The following is a 27,089-nucleotide window of genomic DNA, read 5'->3' as shown; positions in this document are numbered from 1 at the left end:
GAAAGTGTCATGAAATTTTATTCAATGGTAGGGAGCAAAATGGCCGACCAAAGTTTTACATAGAAATATATAGTAAAATTCTTTAAAAATCTTCTTCTCAAGAATAACAAGGCCATTATTGATTTTTATATGGAAGCATTCTCAGGTGTGTAGATTCAAATTTAAAATTATGAGGGGATAGGGCTGGGCCACAATGGTCGATCAAAGTTTTAATTAAAATATATAAAAATTCTTTAAAAATATAATTATAATAACAAGGCCATGATTTTTATATGGAATTCCTCAGGTATGTGTATATTAAAGTTTAAAAATAAATCCACAGGGGTGGCAATATGTAATAAATTTTGAATGTTATAAACCAATTTTTACTTTTTCCTATCCATAGTGGTCAGGTGAGCGATGTGGCCCATGGGCCTCTTGTTTTAGAATTCCATATCAACAAAAAAATTAGATGGAATGTTAATTAAAAAATTAACTAGTACTTGAATTCTTATTTGAATTAGGGGTCAAAAATTCAACATCACTCCTGGATTTTTAGTAAATCATATAAAACCGTTTTAAACTTTATCCCCTAATATTATATAATATATAATCTGATATAATATCATATAATTATATATATTATGATAATATACTAGAAAAAAATTAAAAATAAAATCATTTGAATCAATCAAATATCAAATTTTTGATTATGCTATTTTAAACTTTATAGACAAATACAATCATTCTTAAAACGAATATCTAATATGAACTGACACTTGAAAATTAAAAATACAAGCATTTTTAATGACATATCAGATTTTTATTGTGCTCTATAATAACATTTATACTTAATTTCATGATCAAGGTTTCTGGAATTTTATATATTTTACTTGTCTAGGTGCTAGTGACTGTGTTCTTCCCGTTCCTACTGTTCTCGCCATTTTTGGAGGTGAATGCGATGGGAGAGAAGACCGCAAGAACATTCCAGAAAATCCTGACGTTTTACACAGCTCCCATCACTAAGTTTTGCCATTACTCAGTAAGTATTATAAAGAAAACCACCACTCTTTACAATCACTCAGTAAGTATAGTTTACAACAACCTATCCCCAATCACTAATTTTACCATCAGTCTGTAAGTATAGGTTACTACAACCTACTCCCTTGAATTAAAAAACTACAATCCCCCTATCAAGTTGACCCATTTCCTCAATAAATATCAATTTGATATTTAAGTACAGCCAGCTTCCATTAAAACCAAATTACTCCAAACGAGTTACTTAATTGTAGTTTTAATCGTTTAAACTAATGGCATTTCTGCATTTCAGTTGTATAAACATTCTAGCATTCCTTGCCGACATTTTAACGAAGTTGGGGTAGCTTTCTGAGTATGTAATACCCTCGCTGTCGGTATCGGCGTCGATGTTTAAAGTTTTTAAAAGTACTTTTAGGATCTAAATTGATCAGAGAAGCATAAGTGATGCTTTTAGTGTGTTTAATTGTACCAGTCAAGGTTTCAGATTCTGCAATTTTAGCTGAAGAATGACCAGGTGAATGTTTTTGGAGCAGGTTTATGTTTTTGGACCAGGTTAAGGTTTTTGATCAGGTCTCATTTCAAGTAGCGGTAACCCTTTATTGACCAAACTTGCATGGAAGATACATCAGAGGATGAACACTACCAGACTTGCTTTGGACGTTGGATTTGACCTTTTTTGGAAAGAGTGAACAGGTTAAAGTTTTGAGCATATCTCATTTCCAAGTAACTTTAAACCCTGTACTAATCGAACCTGCATGAATGATACATCTTAGGATGCACAAAACCAGTCATGCTTGGATGCTGAATCTGACTTACATTTTCCAGATGGGTGAGCAGGTTACCGTTTTGAAGCATATTTCATAGCCTAGTAAATATGAATCCTATGTTCACCAGATTTTAACGGATGATACTTCTAAGGAATGGCCTCTTTCAAAACTGCTTCAGATGCTGGATTTGACTTACATTTTCTGGATGAGTGACTAGTTTTAAGATAAGTCCACTATCAAGTTTCTGATAATCCTTTCAGACCACAAATGCAGAAATTTGTTGCATCTAGGGATGTGCATTACTAGATAAAATGTTTAGTGTAGCATTTTTTCTTACATAAAGAAGGTAATATTCGATGAGTTGAGCTCTGCAATCTCTGATTACTTATGGTGTAGTTCTTTTCTGACATTTATGAAATAGTACTTTACAAGCAATAAAGCAGAACTGAATGCTTAACTTTCTTCTTTAAAATCTAAAAAAAGAATTGATAAATCATTGATTTCTAAATAATATTTTTTAGCATTAAGAAATTAATGTAGATTTTACATATATACACGCAAGTTATTTTATAATGAAAGTTCAAACAGGGTTTAGATGTAACATATATCCATAACGAACAGTATTCAAGATCAAAAGTCTCCATAAAACAATACAAATAGGAGCAGAGCAAACACGAACCTCCAAAACATTAGAGGTGGGATCAGGTGTCATGGAGGAGTGAGAATCCCTTACCAACCGGTCACACCCACCTTGTGCTCCTTCGATGAAAAAATCAGTGGTCACTTAGTGTACAAATAATGGAATAACAATTTGAATAGTTAAAAACACGCCAGCCAGCTTTTGACTGGATGATAAATTGTATTTGCTAACAAGGTCATTGTATCGACCATAGAACTTTCGAAATGATGACTTTAAACGGAACTGCTGAAATTATTGTTTCAAATTATTGTTCATAACGCGCTAACGCGCTTTACTCAATTTGTTTGCACACACTATTGTAGTTATGAGACTATATCTTTCAAAAAATAATGTTTCATTGCTTAAATGTTAACAGTGGCATTAATTAGCATTATTTGTTCGAATCACAATGAACTGGCTTATCGTATTTGTCCGGTACGTGTGCTCAGCAGAATTATCATAAAATGGTTCCTATAAAGACAACAGTTTTAAATGATATATATGTTCTCATTAATGTCATTCAGCATGACTTCTTTCTTCTTAACAAATGTATACAATCTGTGTTATATAGAATATACATATTCTTTGGCTGTTCAACAATTATTATCACAATTTCTTTATTTGTTTGAATGAAGAGTTGCACATTTGTACCCTGTCCATAAAGCTGGGTGATGTTGCTGTAAGACGTAGACTGAATGTATGCATCTGATCATATTCTCTGTTTTCAGATCATGTACATGTTTTTCGTGGCGCTGTTTACGTACTTTTTATTGGTGGACTATCAGATTAATTGTGCCACATGCATAGAAATTGTATGCATGGTGTGGATTTTCACATTCCTTGTGGATGAACTTTACACTGTAAGTTAAATACCTATACAAAAAATCAATTTTACAGTAAATCTTGTGTTATGCAGTTTGTGTATTCCGAAATCATACCTATAAATATGATGTAAACTTTAATTTCTTAACTTAAAATGTTCTCTAATATGGAATGCATGTAGACTTATCCTGCTGAATTCTTTGGAACTAATAATGTCTGCATTAGACATTTTGATGTATTTAATAAGTGTTAAAGTGTAAACAAACGGTGATCAATCTCAAAAAATCTATAAATAATTCTGTAAAATCACTAATTTTCATGGTGGGGTAATTTTCGTTGTTTTCGTGGTATGAAGAGACCCACGAATTCATGGCCACCACGAAATGTAAATTTTTATATGCATAAGCACTTAAAAGTTCTTCATCCACGAAATCAAATCCCCACGAACCAACAGTTATTCCTTCAACCACGAAAATCTGACCCGACGAAAATATGTGATTTTACAGTACATGTAAATAAAATTGTGAAGAGTACATAATACACGAACCCGTGGAAAATTCAGAGTCTGGATCAGTAGACAAGGTGGAGTCAGAATCCCCAGTTGACTGGTATGATTTGTAACAGAGGAGAAAATGTGGCAGACCAGACCGGAATTCCGACCCGAGCCTCTTGAATTTCCATGCAATCAGGTGCTCTACCAAACGAGCTATCTGACCACTGACAATCAAAACCTTCTGACCACAACATTCCTCCGTCAAGAATTATCTTCGGCTTCAGAGGATACCAACCCAGTCTCTTCCCTGGCAGGTCTTTCTCCTGTCACTTTAAAGTATATGGAATGGTACCAAATAAACAAAGGAGGAATGCAGCGAACCAGACCGGAATTCGAACCCGGGCCCCTGATTCTATCTGAACTATCCGACCACCCGACTGACCGCCAGACATTAAGTTTAATAGATGTATAGTGTTTCCAAATATTGACTTTAATATTTTATTGTAGTTCCTCAGTTTAAAATGTGCTACTTATTTTCAATAATTACTTATTTTTCAATAAATTGTATCTCTTTAACAGCTTCTTGCTTTCCCGTCATTAAAGTTTCATGGCAAGAGAGGTGACTGGTACGCAATCCTAAAGACAGTGGACATATTGAATTTACTCCTGGCACTTGCGGCGTTTATCATCAAAATCGAGGCCAATTATAAGAAAACTTGTGCTGACGAGGCCAAGGTGATTTTGTCTGTGAACTGCATTATTTTCTATCTACGCATCATGAAGCTGTACACAGCTAACAGCAGCCTAGGACCAAAGCTGGCCATGATTAAGATGATGGTAAGGGTTGTCTCTGCACGGTTGTACATTGTCATGAATATGCCTCGGGAATGTAATGTTTGTCATGTCCATCTTTCTTCCTTCTATCACACTTTGCATTAAGCTCAATTTCAAAGAAACTATTCAAATCATTTTTTGTATAACGTTATACATGTATGTTGAAACAATGATGAGAGGAATTCAACTTCATCAAATATGTTTACCTTACCATTCCTTTTAGCCTTGACCTCACATTTCGTGAATTTTCAAAGGAACTTTGAAACCTAGAGATTTGTTTTATCTAACCTTATATCCGGCTTCACATTGGTGAGAGCTATTCAACTTCATATACCTTTAAAACCTAATTGAGGTTTCCTATGACCTTGATCTGAATTAACTTTTTTCTGAGATTTTCATTTAGCTCATTTTCAAAACAAACCTATCCAAGGTATTCTAATAAAAGGTTTTATTGATAATTTGATAACAATTCTTCAACTGTGTCCATGCAATTCTCTTTTTCTTGACCTTATCAGAGACCTTTTACTTTACAATTTTTCTGTACTAAACTCAGTTTTTTTTTTAAAAAAAAACTATTCAAGATATTTTCATCCAACTCCAAATACAAACAAACAAAATTTCAAGTTACATTTTATGCACTAATGAACCTTGGCGGGGCATTCATATCCTATGGACATATTTCATTTGGACATACTTCAAACATTGTGATTTAAAAATGTTTCATTCTTTTCTTTTTTGGTCATTGTTAAAGCTGAACACGACTCGTAAATATCCATACGCCATTTTCAATGTTACTATCTACGATATTATCACTGGGGTATCTCTTTGCATTTGTTACACCTGACTGATTTATTAACTCACCGAAGGCTCAAATGAGCTTTTCTGATCAAAATTTGTCCGTGGTCTGTCGTCTTCATCGTTGGCGTTGTCGTTGTCGTCGTCGTTAACTTTTCACATTTTCATCTTCTTCTCAAGAACCACAGGTCCAATTTAACCAAGCTTGCCACAAAGCATCCTTGGGTGAAGGGGATTCAAGTTTGTTCAAATCAAGGGCCACGCCCTCTTCCAAGGGGAGATAATAATGAATTAGTGAACAATGAATTGCATCATATGAAAATCTTCTTCTCAAGAACCACTGGGCCAGGAAAAATGAAACTCATGTGGAAGCATCCTCAGGTAGTGTAGATTCCAATTTGTTCAAATCATAACCCGTTGCGATAGGGTGGGGCCACAATGGCCGATCGAAGTTTTACATAGGAATATGTAGGAACAATCTTTAAAAATCTTCTTCCAAAGAACCCACCGTTCACGGTAGCTCAGTCGGTAGAGCGCTCGCTCCGTGATCGTGAGGTCGTGAGTTCGTATCTCGGCCGCGACTGACTTAGTCGTTAAAATGGGTAGCAACTGTTCCTTCGCCATGCGCTCGGCACTTTGAAGTGAAATTTGCCGGTCCTTCGGATGAGACCTTGAAAACCGAGGCCCCGTGTCAGCGGCAGGCGTTGGCACGATAAAGATCCCTCACTGCTCAATGGCCCTGAGTGCCGAGTAAAAGTCAAAATTTGAAGCCCTTCACCGGCATACGGTGACGTCTCCATATGAGTGAAAAATTCTCGAGAGGGACGTTAAACAATATACAGTCAATCAATCCAAAGAACCATTGAGACAGGAAAGATGAAACTCATGTGGAATCATCCTCAGGTTGTGTAGATTAAAGTTTGTTCAAATCATGACGCCTGAAGGTAGGGTGGGGCCAAAATGGTCAATAAAAAATTTACATAGAAATATGTAGGGAAATCTTTTAAAATTTTTTTCTCAAGTACTTAAAAGCCAAGATTAGTGAAATTTATATGAAAGCATCTTCAGGTAGTGTAGATTTTAGTTTGTTCGAATCAAACCCCCAGGGATAGGGTGGGGCCACAATTGGGGATCCAAGTTTTACATTACAATATATCTAAAAAAATCTCAAGAATAGCAAAGCAATGATTAGTGATAGTAGTATTTATATTGAAGCATTTTCAGTCAGTGTAGAATTTAATTTCTTCAAATCATAACCCCGAAGCGTAGGGTGGGGCCACAATGGTGGATCAAAGTTTTACATAGAAAAATAAAGGGGAAAATCCCAAGAACAGAAAAGTTATGTTTAGTTATACTGACTTGTAAGCATCCTCATGTATTGAATATTAAAATTTGTTTAAATCATGGCCCTTTGGGGTTGGAAGGGAATTAAACAATGGGGAATCAAATTCAAATTAATGAAGTGATTTACAGGAACAATATGTTTTTAAAAAAATCTTTTTAACAAGAACAACAAAGTCATATGCTGTTTTTATATGAAGGCATTCTCAGTTAGTATTAAAATTCAAACCCCCCCCCCCCTCGATAAACTTTTCAGTTCTGATCTGATTTGTGCTTTTTCCTAACCTGTGTGCTCATGTGAGCGATGTGGCCCCTGGGCCTCTTGTGTAACGGGTATCGGCGTGGAATGGCGACACATGTTCGTGCTGGTTATCTTGCATTAACTTTGTTTACAATTTATTGCAGTTACATGTGTTTGTGTTTGTTTGTTCGTTTACTGCACTGACCTGTGTAACTGTTGTACGTCTCCCGAGTCTCTTACTCTCCCGCATTAGAAGAAGTATACAGATATTTTTCGTGGCTACCGAGTTCTGTAAAGTATACAGTCAATTCTCGAATTATCGCCATTCGATTCATCGCCATTTTTGCAATACCGCCATGATTTCCCTAGAACGTTTTTCCTGCTATATAAAATTCTCTTTATAACGCCAAATTTGCATACCGCCATCCGCCACCCTGTTTTCACAACAAACGTCCATTTTTAAGTGTCAGTTATCTCGATATACCGCCACAGGTGCGTTTGGTCAGTGAAGCGCGGCTAATTGGTTGTGACGCTATCCCTGTTGTAAAGCATGTAAAGGCAGACAAGGTACATGCAATTAAGTAATTAAACAAGAACTAAATAAACAAAGAATTAATAAACAATAATCTTAACATGTACGTACTAGCAACTCCATCTTATAATCTTTACCGATGTTACAACGCTCTTTGAAAAATTATACGCACTTTGAAAAAAAAAATTTCAAAGTGTGCTAAATTTAGGACCAAATCAAAGCACTTTCAAAAAATAAATTTCTTTTCAAAGTGCGTTAATATCGACCAAAAAAAATGTATATGGCTTGGTCAATATTCTACTAAATCATGAGGTATGGTAAATTGTAAGGTGAACCGTTTGGATAACTTCCCAGATAGCATGACTACGTTGGCCCAATGTTGGCGCACAGTTGTTGACTGCGTTGGGCCAATGTTGGCAACCATATGTTGGCCCAACGTTGGCGCAACGTACATGCTTTTCATTACTACACGAGGTCAGCACTGGCCCAACGATGGCCCAACGTTCAAAAACCAACGGTGATTTTTACCAACGTAGGGCTAACAGTGGCCCAACATCCATCACCCAACAATGATTATACCAATGAAGGCCCAACAATGGCCCATCAATGGCCCATCTATGTTTTATGTTGGCCCAACATCTACCCAACAATGGCATAATAAGCATTAGCCAACAGTGTTCTAACAATGGCCCAATTCTTCATTCCATTCTTGTCTTGGCTGAATGATGATTCTGTGTCCATTAATCAATGCGCAGTATTTTTATAGCTCGAGATACTTTCTCTACTAATCCATTGCCAATATGAAAAAGTGTCTAACATCTATAAATCAACAGTGATTTAACATATATTTGGGACCAAAAATAGACCAGTTTCAAAATTCGAAATCAATTGCAAGGCAAATTCTGATAAATTTACAAATTTATTTTTATCCTATTTTCTGTATGAATGCAATTTCAAAATAATTATTGGATTAAAATTAAAATATGAGAGTCTCTAGAACGATAGCTGGTGTATGATCAATGTACATTAACTGCTGCCTTTAAAATATTAAAGTTCAGTGTCACTTGCAGGTTCTGCCACAGCTGATTGCTCTCGGCCTTCTTCTGCAACCTTTGCCTTTCTTATGTCTTCCCTTTTTTTCCTGCCTCCATCCCTGTCACCAGCAAATCTAAACCAATCTTTTGCAATAACTGCTATTTCAGAATCAGTTGATGTTGCACAAAGTCTATTTTTCCGTATGGTAGCTGTTATAATAAAATAGTAATATCAATAAATCAACTTAACACCTATGTTCCTTAATTATTGTTTAAATATTATTCAGTCATCTTTTTTAATCTATTCTAACCCCCACAAAAATTCTACTATAGTTAATCCGAATTGACAAACAATAATTAATCCTTATGACTGATTCAAAGTTTCATGTATTAAACTTGAAGGTTTTGCATACTTACTTTTTCTTATCATGTTACTTAATTTAATTATCCGACAGTATCAAATAGGCAAACATCATTTTTTTTAAAAATATATACATACCTTTTAAAACGTTGTTAAGTTTCAATGCTGAAAAGGCAATCTTTCCGCCTTTTCCAACCCAGTTAACGGTCTTTGCTAATTCATTGGAGATCATGTGGCCCAAAAGGCGTCTAACAGAATTCTTCACATTTTCACCTCCAGTGGTACTCAAAGACTTTACCTTTAAGAAAATCCAAATATTGTAAATAATTCTGGCAACTGAACAAGGTAAATGAGGTACATGTAGATATACAATTTTGTAAATGATTTACATACCAACTTCCTGACAGTGTTTTCGTTCTGCAGATTATCCTCTAATTCAAGAAGCATGTCTTTTATTGTCAGCGGAAAATTGATGTTAATTTCATTTGCTTCCTCCTTCGTAGCATCATCTGCCACTGACAGTCCATCAAGCTTTTTCATAATGGCCTGAAGCAGTTTGGTGTTGTGATGCGTTTGTACTTTTACTTCTTCTATACATTCAAGAATCATCTTATCTAAAGCTAAGGTAAAACAAATTGACATGTATCATAAAATCCACCTAGTTTTTTTGACCAAATGAGTTAACAGTAATTTTAATTTTGTTATCCTTGAGATGTTCCTCTTCTATAAACTTCATCTCAATTCAAAGATGAAATTTTATACATTTATTATCCACATACCAGTTGTAGTTGTTGGATAGGGAACTTTATCAAAGAACGTTGAATTTAGCTCTACTGATGGGAAAGATCCAGAACTTAAGTAGAACTTGTGGCATGTATTCTGCCACTGACGGTTGCTCTCTGACAGTCAACTGATTGTCTGGTCTCCTGTCTTCGGGGAGAAGGTGGAGGTGGTAGAGCTGGTAATGAGGGTACATTTGTTGCATCTCTCTTTTTTCTTGGAGACTGCCTCCTCCGAATGTTTGGCATTTCTGGTTCCTCTTCTGACTCGTCCGAGGAGAGAAATCTAGGATTTGGTCTAAATTTGAATTCAAAATATTTAATCAAATAGCACGTTATTGTTTGCATATAATTTGATTTCAGAAATAATTTCCAGATTAATGCAATGTTTATGTTTTTTTTTTAAAATCATAAACTTAATATTTAATGATTTTTTTATATACATATAGAATTACAACAGATCTAGAAAACTTCTAAAATGAACCATGCATGAATTTACCAAATTTAGATTAATACATATTGTAAATTAAATAGATATCTATAAATATAACACACTTACGAGGGGTGTTAGAAAAGTTCGCGGACAAGTTCTATTGTGAGCGCGCTTTTTCCACGAAACCGGTCAAACTTTTCAGATAAAATCTTAAACTATTTTCCAATAAATATACAAAAATTTCATGCTCTCCGGTGTTCATTGAAAAATATACAGCTGTTTTATTTCGATAAATCTTGCTTCACGGAGCATGCTACATTTTTGCACGTTTACATCACATACACTCTTTATCAAAATTAAAAATTGCACAATTATAGCGCAAAGAGATTTGAGATATTTTACCTGTCTCTTAAGAATTGATGAAACATCACTGGGAGAAAATTTGAATCAAATTGGAGGGTATATGACTGTTTTATAGCCATTTTAAAAACACAGCCAAAAATCGGAACATCATTGAGCGTCATGGAGCACTGCACTATGTAAAAATTATGTATGCAGACAGGAAAATGTCTAAAAAGAGATTAAAATGTGCAAGATGCTGCCGGAATTTCTTACACATACAAAGGACAAAAGTTTTCAAATGGTTGTAGCATTATAAGAATGTAAGGATTGACATTTTGAATGATTAACTCCATCGATACTTCGATACCCCCTTATTGCCTGGATGTTGTGCCTGTATGGTTTTGCATAGTTTCCATACCTGATCGGTTAACTGCATAGACTTTTCCCCCCAAAGATCTCAATAATATCCGAATCAGTACAAAATACATTATAGTAGAAAAGTAACATGTCTTGATATAGATAATCAATTTTAGTAGAAAAAAGATTAGATTTGAAAAATGAAAGATTTATAGAACTAGAGAAAGCTTAACGGGTTGAGATCTGGTTGTCACGTCGCCTTACGTCAAGTGATTGCTCCGTGAATCTCATGACCTCGTTGTAAAAATTGTTGTAAATTTTTAAAATTGTAGTAATGGACCTGAATTTTTACATACAATTAAACAAAATGTAGGAATTTATTCAGACATAGGTCATACTTCAAAGTACAAAATAGATTTTCTGTAATTTAATGTGTCCGCGAACTTTTCTAACAACCCTCGTACATGTACATGATTTTACAAGTGTGTGCACATTGACATACCTTTTAGATCTTTTCTTTGGCAACACTAGCATTATCTTCTTCTGCATCAGTTTGCAGATCTGGGGCCCGTTTTACAAAAGAACTTACGACTAAGACCAAAAACTTCAGATGATTGTAAAATTTTGCAAAATTAATAATTCTCTTTGAAATTGTTTGTGTAAAAATATTTTACTATAATTCTTTTAAGAAGTTTAAAATAATTTTCGATATAAAGTTTATTAAAAAGTTATATGAAGAATTAAATTTGGTCTTAAGTCGTAAGTTCTTTTGTAAAACGGGCCCCTGAGGTATATGTTGCCTTTGTCAAATGCTTTCGAGCCTCTAAATAATCACCTTAAAAAGAAATTAGGAAACATAACATTTATCTCTTTCCATCACTTATGCAAATTTACAAAATTATTTTTATATGACATTGGGTATCAGATTCATCAATATTATTGTTAGACTGTGCATGGATAAATCAACAAAATGCATAATTTACATGTAGATGTACTGGCATGGAAATCAATTTAACAAATTGAATAGTCAAAGATTACTAATAACTTACTGTATTTTTTCAAAACTCTCACTGGAAGAGTTAAAAAATCACTTGTAGGTTCTATGGCCCCTTTGATAGTTAATTTTGTTTTGTCTGAAGACTTATATGGTGGCCAGCGACATTTTGTGTCTTTTGATGTCAGCCACACTATTGGTACCACTTCAACCTCTTCCTCTTCTGGGAATTCAACCACTGCATACTTATAATCTGATGACCTGCATATTGTTTTCAAATTTCTTTATAGAAATTTATAATGTTAACATTAATTAATCTTGCATAAATTTACATCAATTTTACAAGAGACAGCAACAACTAGTCTTAATAAGTGTTTTCAATTCTACATAATAAAACTGACATGCCATTAACAGCTGCATTATTTCCTTTGTTACCAAACTGCGTCTGTAAAGGGGATAGCAACATATTTATTTTTAAATGGCAAAATAACACATTTTGCATCTATGTCACATAGCTTAGCAATTTGAATGTTGTTGTCCAAATTAGAAACTATTACAATTCCTAGCAGATTTGACTCCAAGGGAACAGTAAAAAAGTTTTCCATTTGTTGAAACGATTGATTAACTACAAAAATTTTATCATCATCAGATAATACAATATTTTTCACCAAAGAAACTTTTTCATTTATTCGTACACAGCTGTCCTTAAATTTTGTTTTTAACACATATTTTTCTGTTTCTACCTTATGGAACTGATGACCATCTATGATGGTATCTGGAACAGGTCCATTACTATGACTTTTTGTTAATTTGGGGTATAATTTTTGTTCTTTTTTTGTGTCTGCTTGCTCTGAAAGCCTACGAATGATTTGAGGCAATGGGAATTCTGGTTTCCGTACCATTCTCTTTAAATTTGACAAGAAATTTTCAAAAGGAAACGCTGAAATATTTTCTAAACTGCCAAATTTATGGGCATCATTTGCCAAATGAACTAATGCATGCACATTGTAGACTGCCATATCACGCCCATACACTTCATAAAAGTGGGAAACAAAAGCAACAAGCAGGTCATTTGCATATACATTATATTCTTGAAAAAGTCTTTCGTTCAACAAGATATGCATTCCTACAGACAAAAGCAAAAAATTTTTATACATATTTTGGTGAATGGTCCCGTAAAGAGCAATTAGACCTGTATATAACAAAAACTGCCTGAATTCTGTCGCTTTCCACCTATCTATTTCTTTTAAAGATCTGGGTTTTCTTGCAAACTCTGATGGTATACTTTGTTTTAAGTCAATCAAACAAGAAGAAATTTGCTCAATGACCCTTGACCCAAGTCTACACTTCAAAGGACCTTTTATCCACAGAAGAAGTAATCTTTTTACGACCCCAAGACAAACCAAATGCATGTAATCAATGGGTATTTGTGAGACCATCCCTATCTCAATTCGAGTCAGACAAGAAATTCCCTTGTGATGGTCTTCATCTTGTCTCCTTTCAAAAGAATAATCAGTTCTGAGAGGGGCACTGGTTTCTGGAAATGTCATTTTACCTTCCCAGACCCCATTCTGAGTGCACTTATCACAGCCATGGTAACCAGAATAAGATTTGACACATTTAACAAAGGATTTAGCTGGTGAATCACATATTACTGAATCAATCAAAATTTTGAAAACTTTACCACAACACTGAAGTCCGTTTCTTTGTATTTCCAAATACTCATTCACAAATTCTTCAAGGAATTCATTGGCATTTTCTGGTTTGGAATGACCGTAATAGAGAGCAATAACAAATGGCTTTTTAATTTTGTAAACCTCCCTAAAACTGGCCAAAATTGATCACTTGTACTTTTAAATAATGGTAAACCATCTATATTTATTTGAATCTTTAAACAGTGTTGATCGGGTAAAGTGTCAATTAATGAATTGAGTCCGAGTTGTTGAGTCACAGTTACAGATAAGCCAAAATGGTAATACTGTCCCCCGCACTTGTTTGGAATTAAGTAATTTACTTTCGTATTTAACAAAGTTCGTGCATCCTTAGGTAGTGAAGGATGATATTTTCTCAGAATTTTTATTAAATCAGAAATAGTAACATTGGGAACTTGGTGTTCAACAGCCCACTTTCTTAGTTCCTCAGAAATCTCTTCACATTGATTAATTTCTAACTCAGAATCAGACTCCTTATCAGAATAGAATTGATTGTCTAAAAGCGTTTCAAGATTAACGTGATCATGATCAGTATCATTTTCCCTCTCAAAATCAGTTTCCCCTTGATTATTACTAGTGCCTTCAGGATTCAGGCCCGCCCTTGTATCCAAACACTCCCTATTTTGAAAATCATGAGCTACAGGTTCGGGAATCAAATCTGATGCATTTGAGTTTGTAGCTTGTAATTCTGAATTCATAGTGCTTATATCTAGAAAATGTCCCTCAAGATTTTTTCTAACCTGTCGTCTAATAGACCAATATGACGATCCTCGTGTTGCCATGATTATTAAGTACAAATACAAATGACTAAACAAATGACTATACAAATGCAAGATCAATGAATGTTCCAAGTTCAAATATTAAAATCAATATTTAAAAGATACAATGAGTATACAATGGTTTGAAAGTTAGGAGAAGCTTACCTACAAACAAAACAAGTTAGATATCACAAACTAACCAATATTTAATTTACATTCTAGCTATTAAACACAATAAATTTCTCTTAATATATATATTATTTGATTATGAAAATATTTTTACTTACATCTCTTTTCAGACACACTGTTGTTTAATCCATAGAATTTGAATTTCCCTTTCTCTTACTTGCCCGCGTTTTGAGTGAAACATCCACATGTGGGTAATTAAATTTGACAGCATCACCATTTAAATCGCTGCGACTCTCTCGGTTTAGTGTTTTGTTTCAATGCAATTATAAAGCTGGTTAGAAACGCTATCTTGATTTATGTGTATTTTACCTCTTTTCGCATCCTGTCTCTGGGAATATTTTCCAATTAGTCATAAAATTCTATATTATGTAAGCTGTTGTAGGGTAACTCTCAATTTTGTCTTAAGTTATTTTCCCCCGTTATAATACACTCATGGAATTATAAATTGTATAAGAAATCAACAGACTGGATGGTAACTATACTTGAATGCAACATTTCATAACTATATCTGCTTTACAAAGTGTGTAGAACAGAGAACATTTTTATTTAAAACATTTTTCCTTTCAATAAATTAAGTTCAAATCGCCATTTTGCTATCAGTTATTAAGCAGATGCACAATATCTTAACATTAGTAGTCTTAGGCAGACTGGGCTTATATTATAAAAAAAATATACTTCTACTAACTTGTATATGTACATCATTACCTCAAAACTTACATTGTACATCATATATATTTAATTTATGGACCAATTAACAATAATCATGTGTCCAAGGTATGAAAACAGACAAAGGAATACTCTTGTTTATGGAGGGCCAACGTTGGTCCAACGTACTGCTAGCTTGAATAGGCATGTCTTTAGGAATGCAATTACAAATGATACGAATTCGTGCCTGTATAGAAAATATAGCTTATATCGGTTAGTTAACGTTGGACCAACGTTGGGCGAATGTATAAGTGCCAACTTACTCGGAAATAGAGCAAAAAGAAATCGGATGATGTTGGACCAACGTTGGGCCAACGTGAGAATCCCATCTTCCTTGGAAAAGATACCAAATAAGAGTCGGTCAACGTTGACCCAACGTTGGGCCAATGTATGAATCCCAACTTCCTTGGAAAATAGAGCAAACAGAAGTTGGTTAACATTGTACCAACGTTGGGCCAACGTAAGGATCCAACCTTCATTGAAAAAGATAGCAAGTATGTGCTGGTTAACGTTGGGCCAACGTTGGGCCAATGTAAGGATACCAACATGGTTGGGTACTATATAGAGAAAATTGACAGTGTAACGTTGGCCCTACGTTGGCCCAACATAGCATACCCAACGCCAACCATTGACCAACAATACACCCATTTACCAACGTTGGCCCAACGTAGTCATGCTGTCTGGGTTTTCGGAGATAAGATAACTTCAGGATGTGAAAGTGGGCGTTTTTGATTTTTCAATTCTTTGAAAATTCTTTCTATCTTAAATGTTTTACTATTTACTTCAATTTTTCAAGTTTGCTTGCATTTTATGTAAACTAAAATTTATTGAAATTTTCAACGTCATACCAGTTATGCGAATGCATGTACATATATTTTGGTGTATTGCAGACAGAGGTACAGGGAGGGATTAGAAACAAAAATGTTTTGCGACGATATACATAAATTAATATAGGCATTGCAAATTGGAGCATACGTGGGGATCCACTTTTAATTTGCTGCTATTCATAAAAAAAAGTTGGGATGAGAGACCTTCCACTCCTCTTTTCCTTGTTCTCAATAAGGATAAATGAGGGTAATCAAATCAATACATGTACATTTAAAACGTTTTTTGAAAGATATAATAATTACACATTTCAAATCAGTTACTAAAATCTAAGTCAAAATTGAAATTTTTTTATACATATTTTTTTTCAAAATGCGTTAAATGTCACAATGGTAAAAATGTTGATGTACATTCTGAACGCACTTTGAAAAAGAATTTCAAAGTGCGTTGAGTGTGTCCAAAATTTAACACATTTTGATTTTTTTTTTCAAAGTGCGTTGACATTGTCCCAATTTTAACGCACTTTGAATTTTTTTTGAAAGTGCTGGGCGACATACCGATGACGATTGAATACACTGAACAGGGACGACATGAGTGGCCCTCTATATGGGGGGCTTAAGATATAGCGAGAGTCCAATCAAACATGACGTACAAATTCTGTTCTCGAATTGTATTCAGCTTAAGAACATAGTTTTACAGCTGAACAATACTCATAAATAAGCGTCGTCAAACAGGTATAAAAACCCTTTGATTTCGTTATATCCGATTGCACACATGCATCTCGTGGCCGACGTGTAGTATTCCTTTCGTGGCCTCAGATTTCTTTGCGTTTATTCATTGTTTTAAGTGCAAATTTTTAACGAAAATAAATCAATAACTTGTTTAATGTTAGTTTTCTCCTGGCTCGAAAAAAGTGCGTAACAATTGATAATTTCATTGTGACCAATTAAAACGACAAATAAGATGTACGTCCTCTCAGGTGAGACCTCTACAGAGAAATACTTTGAACTGTTAAAAAGTCTTTGGCTTATATAGTGGTTGTTTGAATAGCGGCGATGAAAAAGAAATATGGCGGTCAATGCCTTTCAAGAGTAGTGTTCAGCTAAATTTCATGTACAAACTAGATAAAGAAAAGTGAAGTAGTAAAAAAGAAGATACTTATAATGTGTGAGTTCCTTTAATTTCAAGATTTATTCGAAAGACTCGGACCTTTGATTTACATTTAATAATTATATTTATTGAACCTTTGGTGATTTTTAGTTTGAGGAATTGTGTACGTTTCTCTTGCTTGTGATGGTCTTTCTCTTGGCTTATGGCGTCGCCAGCCAATCACTGCTGTACAGACAGAAAAATGTATCATGTATAAAGGATATCATTATTCTTATTAAAGACATTGTGTTTTATCCATACTGGGAGCTATATGGAGAATTGGAGTTTGACAAATCTATTGAAAGTAAGTCAATATATAAGAACAATACCAAAATATAAAAACATAGCTAATTATATAGTCAATACAAATAAAAAAAAATCAAGGTTTTGAAAAAAAATATATCAAAATATAACTTACCTATCTGGTTATTTAAATAGAAAGTGTTTTAATACTGAGTTTTATTTTAAGACAAATTTAAGTAAGCGTAAACTCTGAGATAGTCACAAAATATGGCTAAAATATGAGGAGTTAAAGATTATTGGCTTCACAGGTCCTTGTGGACAGGATTCCCCCTTAATATATGACCCCTAACTTGTAAATTCTGTACACAATAAGGGAGATTATAAAGGGGTATTTTTTGTAAGGAACGGTAATCTGGAGTTTTAACTAATTTTTTCGTATTGTATGCATGAAAAGGAAGCTTAATACTAGTAAATATAAATTGTAAAAAAAAAAAATTACAAGCTAGGATTCATATATTGGGGAGGGGAAGGGGGGTCCTGTCCACAAGTACCTGTGATTGGCTTCAATGAAATTGTTGATAGTGAAATTCACCATTGAATTAGCTTTGATAACATTCTAAGTTTTTAATTATTTACATACATTCACTGGATACGTTCCATATTATATCTAATGAAACCCATTGCCGTTTTCAATCCTCTAAAACTAAACTACCGTATATACTCGCCTATAAGTCGGTTGTATTTTTTGACGCTATTTTGGTGGGATATGCTATTGACCCGCTTATAAGTCGGTACAATTTTTTGCCAAAAGCTGGTGACAATTTCAAGTAAATCCATTGATGTTTAAACCTAGTTTCAATTAATATTTTTCGAAATGACACTGATATTCTATCTTAAATTATTTTAAAAAAGGCAATGCTCACTTAAAATACAAATAAAATTATCAAAATATGTAAATACTTGTACTTTTTATATATAATCTAAGAATACATAAATCATCTTATATATCCAGACATTTTCTTTGATAATCGACGGACATGCAAATAAGATACTAATTTTAGCCTCCAGAAAAATACCTCTCTTTACGACTCGCCTATAAGTCGGACATAGAGTTTTAGACCAATATTTAACTCCCAAAATACCGACTTATAGGCGAGTATATACGGTAGTTATAACCAGTTTTTGAAATATTTACTAAGTACTGAATCTTGTACGATAGAGTAAACATTTTGTTCGTTTTTGTTAAAATCACAACTGGCCGTGGATGGATTTCTCCATTCATGAACTTCTTTCATAATCTCTGTATGTTATTTAAATTAATTGTGTTTCAGCTGATTGTGACTGTTTGAGTAAAGTGAATGCTACAACGTATCAATCTGAGATGTTACGCTATGTGGCAAAGTCGAAGTGTAAGCAGAAACATTGGCTTGTTTACATCCTTTGTGCTGTCTACCTCATCATGGGGAACGTCCTACTCTTTAATCTTCTTATTGCCATCTTCAAGTGAGTCCAGTATCTTAAATTCTCTTGTAAACCTAAATGTACAGACACCTTCAGTTTTAAGCTTTCAAATTCCATAAAATATCGTTGTTTGTGGCTTAATTGGTAACGCATTGGACTAACTTTATCAAGACCAAGAGTGAGGAATGTCAAATTGATAAATATTTAGTTAACCTGTTCGTCACATGATTCTTGTTTTTTTCCAGCCATATCTTCACCAAGGTTGAGGAGAAATCTAACGAGATTTGGAAGTTCCAGATGTACTTCCTCACCATGGAGTTTGACAATAAGACGGCCTTGGTCCCTCCCCTCAGCATTATCCCTCACGTGTATCTCTGTTTTATGTGGTTGGCTAGAAAAACTTGCTGCCGAAAGAAATTCAGTGGTAAGAGAACACTAGCAGATTATATGGAAGGGTAAAGGAGCAATACTGGAGGTGGTTGGAAAGGTGGACACTGAAAAATCATTAAGGATAGAAAAGGAGAACTTAAGAAATCCTAAAGGGAAAAGGGAAAGTTGTAAAACCTGGAAAGGTGGGAAAGTAAAAATGGGAGAGGGAAAGGAGAATCTGACAAATTCTAAGGAAAAGGGGGAACTAGCAAATCTTTCAAATAGAAAAAGGGAAAACTTGGAAAGCGTTCAGGATAGAAAAAAAGCTGTCAATCCTTCAAGATAGAAAATGGAAAACTGTCAAATATCTCTGGTTAAAAAAGAAAAGAAAAATATAACATATATGTAAAAATGAAGAAAAGGGGAGCCTGGCAAATTTTTCATGATTGAAAAGGGAAAATTTTAGATAAGGTAGGCAAAAAATTTAAGGAAAGTGGCAGATTGGGTAAGAAAGAGATGTCTTAAGATTCTAAAATTGTAATTTACAAAACAGTACTATTAAATCATTAATTTTTGGGATGGGGTGGGGTAATTTTCGTTTTTTTTTTTTTGGAATGAAGTTCAAAATTCAATAGCTCCACACAATGTAAAATCTCAAATATGTAACAACAACAACAAAAAAAAAAAAAAAAAAAAAAAAAAAAAAAAAACACAAATCCCCTTGAACTATTTTTTACCTTAAAACACGAAAATTTTATACCACAAAAATATGAGATGTTGCTGTAAATATAGAAGTATTCTTTTTTATCATCACAGGTAAGTTGTAGATCCCATGTGAAAGATATTTCATAAAAATCTAAAAAGCAGCATAAAGCATAATATGAAAAGAAAAAATTCTAAATGCCATCCGTGTCAAGTTCTTAAGAAGTTATTGAATCTGGCTATGTGCTTGGAAATAGAAACCTAGAATATACAGTTTATAAGTGTGAATTTGGATATCCGAAATTATTTTTAAATAGTGCAGTGATAGTGAAAAGAGTAAATCATAAAATGTGGAATAATTTATTTTTTCAGATTTGCTATACCGGGTATTTCTTTCAATAAATATATTGTGTTCGTCTTAGGAATACAGTTCACACAGAGACACCTGGAATTTCTACAGCTCTTCGAGAAAGAGGAAATGGCCAACTATCTAAGACGTATCAAATCAGAGCAAAAAGGTTCAACAGAATCCAAACTACAAAAGCGGTAGGTTAACTTCCTCAAACGAATTAAATCAGAGCATAGAGATTCAACAGAATTCCGAGTACTAGTGGCAAGATCCAACAGAATCTAAACTTCAAAGGTGAAATTGAAGTTTGTGAAGAGAATGAAACATCAAAAAGAAAGATAAAGTAAAAGAATTGAGTCTTTTCTTCAATGCAGGGTAGAAGAACTGTTTAAATTGGTAGAAGAGGAACTAGCTGCTGACCACGGAGGAGGTTCATTTAACCAGACGTTAAGCGCCACACAGACGGTCAAACTGGCCCATGAGAACACACCAGAGTCTTGTCCCCAGGAGCCCAGCGGTTGGCCTAGGACTGAGGCTGTCCTTGACTATGCCAAAATGCTGGAAGAGAAAGAAACAAAGGAGGTGTGGGTAAGTTATGTTTTTCCCTATACAATACATGTACTACATATTTCTTATATCACTTAAAGCATTTGAAGCATTCATTGGAGAAATGGGGGGGGAAAAGTTCTTTGAATGTTAAACACATATATCTTAAAACAAGTCAAAGCTTCTTTAACTTTTTGTCATTTCGAAGGATGTTGTTGATAAAGATCAAGTGAAGAAAAGAAAGAAACATAAAAAAGAAAAGAAGAAAAAGCAGATGCAAGAGATGGAAAATAATTTGTCTGATGATTCATGTAGTGATGATGCTCAGCCCCAAGTTCTAGATTCGTCTATTATAATAAGTATGCCCAGAAGAACACAGTCGTCCAACATACAGGAGAGTGACTCCGATTCTGACAGACCTAGAGGAATGCGGTCAAAGAAATCACTCCTCAGGGTGGAAAGCAGTACAGAGGATGAAAGGCGATCTAAAAAGAGGTTTTTTAAACGACGAAGAAGTCGGCAGATGTCCGATACAGAATAAACATTTTCTCTAAGTCTCCTGTGACTATGATTCCTTGTTTTTTTTTTTCAACTGTGATTGAAATAAGAAAATTACTTGTATATTAAATATGAGATTTACAATATTGCTAGATTGGATTATTGCTTTGATCGATCGAGTTTTGATTGTGCGTTACAACGTTATTAGAAAAAGATTTCTTAAATTCTTTTTTCTGTGGATTAATTTCAACCTTTTTATCGAGTGCAGTTTTTGAAATTCTTTTTGCAAATAAAACCATTTGAGGTTTTCTTTTTAGTGTAGAAACTAAACAATTTGTTATTCTTAAGTATTGTTTTAAACAATGAAATACTTACTGGTAACTTCATGAACAATGACTTTCGGAGTGTTATGTTTTAAGAATCATCTTTATGACATTCAAGTATTAAAACAAGGAAACATCACTGTTTTTTAATCATCGAAACAGAATTTTTTTCTAGATTTCTAGATTCTATCAATTACTTAATGTTGTATCTCTGATAAAAAGTGCATGCAACTCGCATCATCAATTTGTGATATACAATATATTTATAATCATTCATACCCTGCACACGGAAAATCACTATTTTGGGGGGGGGGGGGAGACTTTTTTCCCGTCAAGCCATAACAATCTGACTCCACACAAAAATAATTGATTTTATAGTAATATAACGCCTAATTTACAATGTAGATATTTATATGTATATCACCTTTCTTGGTTATTTCATGATTTTTCCTGAAAAATTAAGTAAAATTCTACCATTCTACCATATTATGTTTAGACCTTTTTGCTATCCACTAGTATGCTTTCTTATTGCATAGACTTCTACATGTAAAAGAAATATTCATATTGATTAATTTACAAGTAATATTTCATGAAAACATCTTTAATTGCTCGACATTTTTAAAAGTATGAATGCTTAACCTTGCAATGTATTTTGATGTATTGCGATTTTTACCTGGCTAAAATAACGTCATTTAATTCGAATGGAAATATATTTGTCTGTTTAATCAATTATGTTTTTGCATTTGTATATATTCTGTACATTTACAATTGTTTTATTTTCTTCTTTAATGCATGAGTTTTCTCATATAATTCCGTCAACAAGTAGCTCTTACGAGGTTTGTATCTGATGATATTTAACCTGATACATGTAAAAGAACCCTGTAATAGTCAAACTGCAGTTATTGTAAAAGTAACCTGTCCAGTGTACATATATATAGCTTGCTCACTCCTCCATGACACCTGACCCCCCCCCCTCTGATGTTTCGGAGGTCCGTGTTTGCTCTGCTTCTATTTTGTATTGTTTTATGGACCTTTGATATTTAATACTGTTCATTATCTCCATATCGCTTCATTTATTACTGTAATTAAAAGTTTTCCAAAAGCTTTAATTTTTCCTACATTTTTAAAACCTAAAAAACCAATAACAAATACTACCTGACCAGTAGTTTACTAGATAGTAAGTCTATTATATATGTTTCTTGGTAATTTTGATCGAAATCAGTAGTACATGTACATTTTTTTTGTTTATAGATTTAAATAAGAAATGTGATTGGGTTCAATTAAAGAGAAATTAGTATTAAATTCATGTTGTGCGTTGGATAGCTTGACAATTCAATTTTAATTTTTAATATACATTATATTAGATTTATTATGTGAGGAAAAATATAATATTTTAGTATAATCTATATTGAATTTTACATAGGTTATTTCAAGCTACTTATCTATAGAAAATTATTATCTATATTTGAGACACTGTCTTGTTATGACAAACTAAACAATATAATTTAAACCATGTGTTTATAACATATGGAACTGTTACTCTTTTTTCCATGGTATGATATATAAATCATTGCCTTTGTGTACTTGTTGGATTATGTCAAGGCATCATTTTACATTTGTTGATGATTAAATCTGATACTATTTTATTAAATCCTGTTTCTGTTTTTTTTAGTCTAAATTACAGGGAAATAATTCTCAAATATCATATTCTTATCTAAGTTTAATGTATAGGTCTATTGATATTAATACCATAAATGTAAATGCTTCTCAGGAAACACAATTTTACATTACTGAAAGGATTCTGTGGTATGAAAATCCGGCTAGGCAATTGAGGTATCTGGTTGAAATAAAAATCAAACAACAAAGCAAATCAGTGATTGCTAAAGATAAGTTTCAGTAATGATGAACTTCAAAGAAATATTTGTCACCTGAGTTTTTATAATGATTTGTCATCATTTATTTACAATTATGGTCAGGCAAAACTGGTTATTAAAGCTAATTTATGACTAATGAAGCTGATCAGTAATGCTGTAGAACAAAACCATACATTGTTTTTCTTGACGATTGTGCATGTACATGTATATCGATACTCTCAATAAGATGACAAATTTTTATATGGCCAAATTTTTACCTTTAACCTTGGTGTAGTCTTACCATGACTGCAAAGACTCATGTATACTTATCTACAGACACTATGAATAGGACGTTCTATTATATTTATTTATAGAGATAATAGTCTACGACATTTATCTACAGATAGACATAACATTTTACGGAGATTATAGACATAACGTTCTACTGTATTTATCTACAGAGACTATAAGTATAACTGTCTACTGTATTCATCTACAGAGCTATAGACATAACACTCCACTGTATTTATCTACAGAGACTATAGACCTCACACTCTACTGTATTTATCTATAGAGACTATAGACATCACATTCTACTGTATTTATCTACAGAGACTAGAGACATAATATTCTACTGTATTTATCTACAGAGACTATAGACATAACACTCTACTGTATTTATCTACAGAGACTATAGACTTCACACTCTACTGCATTTATCTACAGAGTCTATAGACATAACACTACTGTATTTATCTACAGAGACTATAGACATCACTCTACTGTATTTATCTACAGAGACTATAGATATAACACTCTACTGTATTTATCTACAGAGACTATAGACAAAACACTCTACTGTATTTATCTACAGAGACTATAGACATCACTCTACTGTATTTATCTACAGAGACTATAGACATCACACTCTACTGCGTTTATCTACAGAATCTATAGACATCACTCTACTGTATTTATCTACAGAGACTATAGACCTCACACTCTACTGTATTTATCTACAGAGACTATAGACATAACACTCTACTGTATTTATCTACAGAGACTATAGACCTCACACTCTACTGTATTTATCTACAGAGACTATAGACAAAACACTCTACTGTATTTATCTACAGAGACTATAGACATAACACTCTATTGTATTTATCTACAGAGACTATAGACAAAACACTCTACTGTATTTATCTACAGAGACTATAGACATAACACTCTACTGTATTTATCTACAGAGACTACAGACATAACACTCTACTGTATTTATCTACATAGACTATAGACATAACACTCTACTGTATTTATCTACAGAGACTATAGACAAAACACTCTACTGTATTTATCTACAGAGACTATAGACATCACACTCTACTGCATTTATCTACAGAATCTATAGACATCATTCTACTGTATTTATCTACAGAGACTATAAGTATAACTGTCTACTGTATTTATCTACAGAGACTATAAACCTCACACTCTACTGTATTTATCTACAGAGACTATAGACATAACACTCTACTCTATTTATCTACAGAGACTATAGACATAACACTCTACTGTATTTATCTACAGAGACTATAGACATAACACTCTACCACTGGATGAAAAGTCTAGTTTCCGCAAAACTGAAACTATGCGGAAACCTTGCTGAAACTTGGCGTTGAAGTTTCCTGTATGGTTTCCGCAATGCGGAAACTATATAATAGTTTCAGCAAGTTTCAGTAGGGTTTCCGTATGCTGAAACCATTAGGTTTGTTTCCTAATAGTTTCCGCAAAACGGAAACCAATGTAAAATTTAATGAAACGTCAATTTAACGATACGTTTTAGTTTCAGTAGGTTTCAGTTTCCGGAAACTATTAATTTCGATTCCATATGGTTTCCGCATGCTGAAACCGAACTGAAACTTTTTCTCTATAATTTTTTTTTCAAAAGGGTAGAAAAATCAACTCATATCATCCTTATATTTATTTACACATTAAAAAAAAAAAGGTTTTATTTTTAAATATCTAATAGTTCATATTCAGATTTTGAGATGTGCCTGCTCTGTGTAAACTTACACAAACCGATATTGATATCAATGATAAGCATATTATACAAGATCCTTGCTTCATATTAAATGTATAAAAATTGTTTATTTCATATTGTGTCGGAATTCAAAAATATTATTTTTAAACAAAATCGATTCCTCTCACAAGGATTTTCTACATTACCCAACTCAATACTCCCCCTCGGGAATTGATTATTTTGAAAACATACATCATTTTCACAAAACTACGATTACGTCTAATGTAAAGTTGTTTAAAAAGAAAATTAGTGTGTCTTCATGGTGCATGAAATACAGATAATTACAAGAGTGAACATAATCTGAGATAGAAAGGTTTGCATTTATATTCTTTATACATGTTTCTATATATATATTCCTTAATGGATATCATTTCAATAATTTCAATTTGTTAATTAACAATACATATTGACTAGGAAGCCTTTTTTACTATTCATATATATATAGTTCAATAGTTACATGTACTAGTTATTTTTATAATGACATTGATTTAATATCTACATATATGTATTTTTATTTCCGTCTTCGTGAAAACATTTTATTCGTAAGCCGCGGATTTACAGCATTAAAAATATTACAAGAAAACATGTCCTGAAAATTTGATGTCATGGTTCCCAGGATTTGCAGCATTTTATGTCAATCTACTTAAAATTAAATCTTCTATTTGTTCCCCAAATGTTTATTTACACGAGGAACTCTTATATGTAAAAAGTCTGCTTTTGTGAAACAATACCCTGGGAGCGAATGGAAAATCTCAAAATTTTAATTAGATTGTATATTATGCATAGGCTTTTTTTTTTTTTTTTTTTTTGTTTTATTTCATATATCTTGCTTTCGTGATGTTAATTAATGCAATATCACTGAAAACACGGTATAGTTTTTAGTAATATGTTCAATTATATTCGTATTGAGATGTATAATGTGCTAAATGTGTGATTTAGAACTTAGTTTTTTTTAAATAAATTTAAAGTAGTCTGTAAGTTGATCAAATTTTCAATTCTTTACGTTGAACCCCACTCGCGGGCACCTGTCCTCACGTGCCACAGGTGGGGAGACACGTGTCGCGAAGACACCTGCTACCGTGTTGGTGTATTTCTTGTATATTCTATGTGGATTGAGAGGTTTTTCTACCTTAGAGGAACAATGGACTGTGACCAGGCGTAATATATACACGCAGTACATGGTATACACAACTAGCCTTTTCTAATGACACCAAGGTTACTGAACATTCAAAATTAAAAAATAAATCACACTATATAAAACTTCACCTAAAATCAAACATGTCATATGTATAATGTGTTATGTAACATACTTCATAGAATGTTTCATATTTAGCATAAGAAGTTTTTATTTTATGTATTGGTGATTAAAAGAAAATAGACAAACCTCTTAAATATTTATCTATCAATTTAATATAATAAAAATAATCTATTGGTAAGGAGAATATTTGCTATAGCTAGTTCAATAGACTATTTCAAAAATTTCAATATTATTTTACAATTTCT

The 27,089-nt window shown here is 33.2% G+C and overlaps 1 protein-coding gene across 1 annotated transcript in view; it reads left to right on the top strand.

Moving 5' to 3' along the window:
• The window catches only part of LOC134255467 (transient receptor potential cation channel subfamily M member-like 2), a 33,626-nt gene extending 10,632 nt beyond the window's left edge, over positions 1-22,994 (top strand). The window contains exons 9-17 of the mRNA XM_062738009.1: positions 881-1,021; positions 3,192-3,323; positions 4,358-4,615; positions 17,271-17,463; positions 18,734-18,905; positions 19,109-19,287; positions 20,357-20,480; positions 20,658-20,871; positions 21,038-22,994. Coding sequence (XP_062593993.1) covers positions 881-1,021; positions 3,192-3,323; positions 4,358-4,615; positions 17,271-17,463; positions 18,734-18,905; positions 19,109-19,287; positions 20,357-20,480; positions 20,658-20,871; positions 21,038-21,370 — 1,746 coding nt within the window. The 3' untranslated portion in view covers positions 21,371-22,994. The remainder of the gene's footprint in view (positions 1-880; positions 1,022-3,191; positions 3,324-4,357; positions 4,616-17,270; positions 17,464-18,733; positions 18,906-19,108; positions 19,288-20,356; positions 20,481-20,657; positions 20,872-21,037) is intronic.
• Positions 22,995-27,089: the final 4,095 nt, after the last annotated feature.

Source organism: Saccostrea cucullata, unplaced genomic scaffold (genome assembly GCF_032062105.1).
Source record: "Saccostrea cucullata isolate Sc308-1 unplaced genomic scaffold, CSIRO_AGI_Scuc_v1 ctg1680, whole genome shotgun sequence".
In the NCBI taxonomy this organism is placed as follows: domain Eukaryota; kingdom Metazoa; phylum Mollusca; class Bivalvia; order Ostreida; family Ostreidae; genus Saccostrea; species Saccostrea cuccullata.
This window is presented reverse-complemented; position numbering and strand designations above follow the sequence as displayed.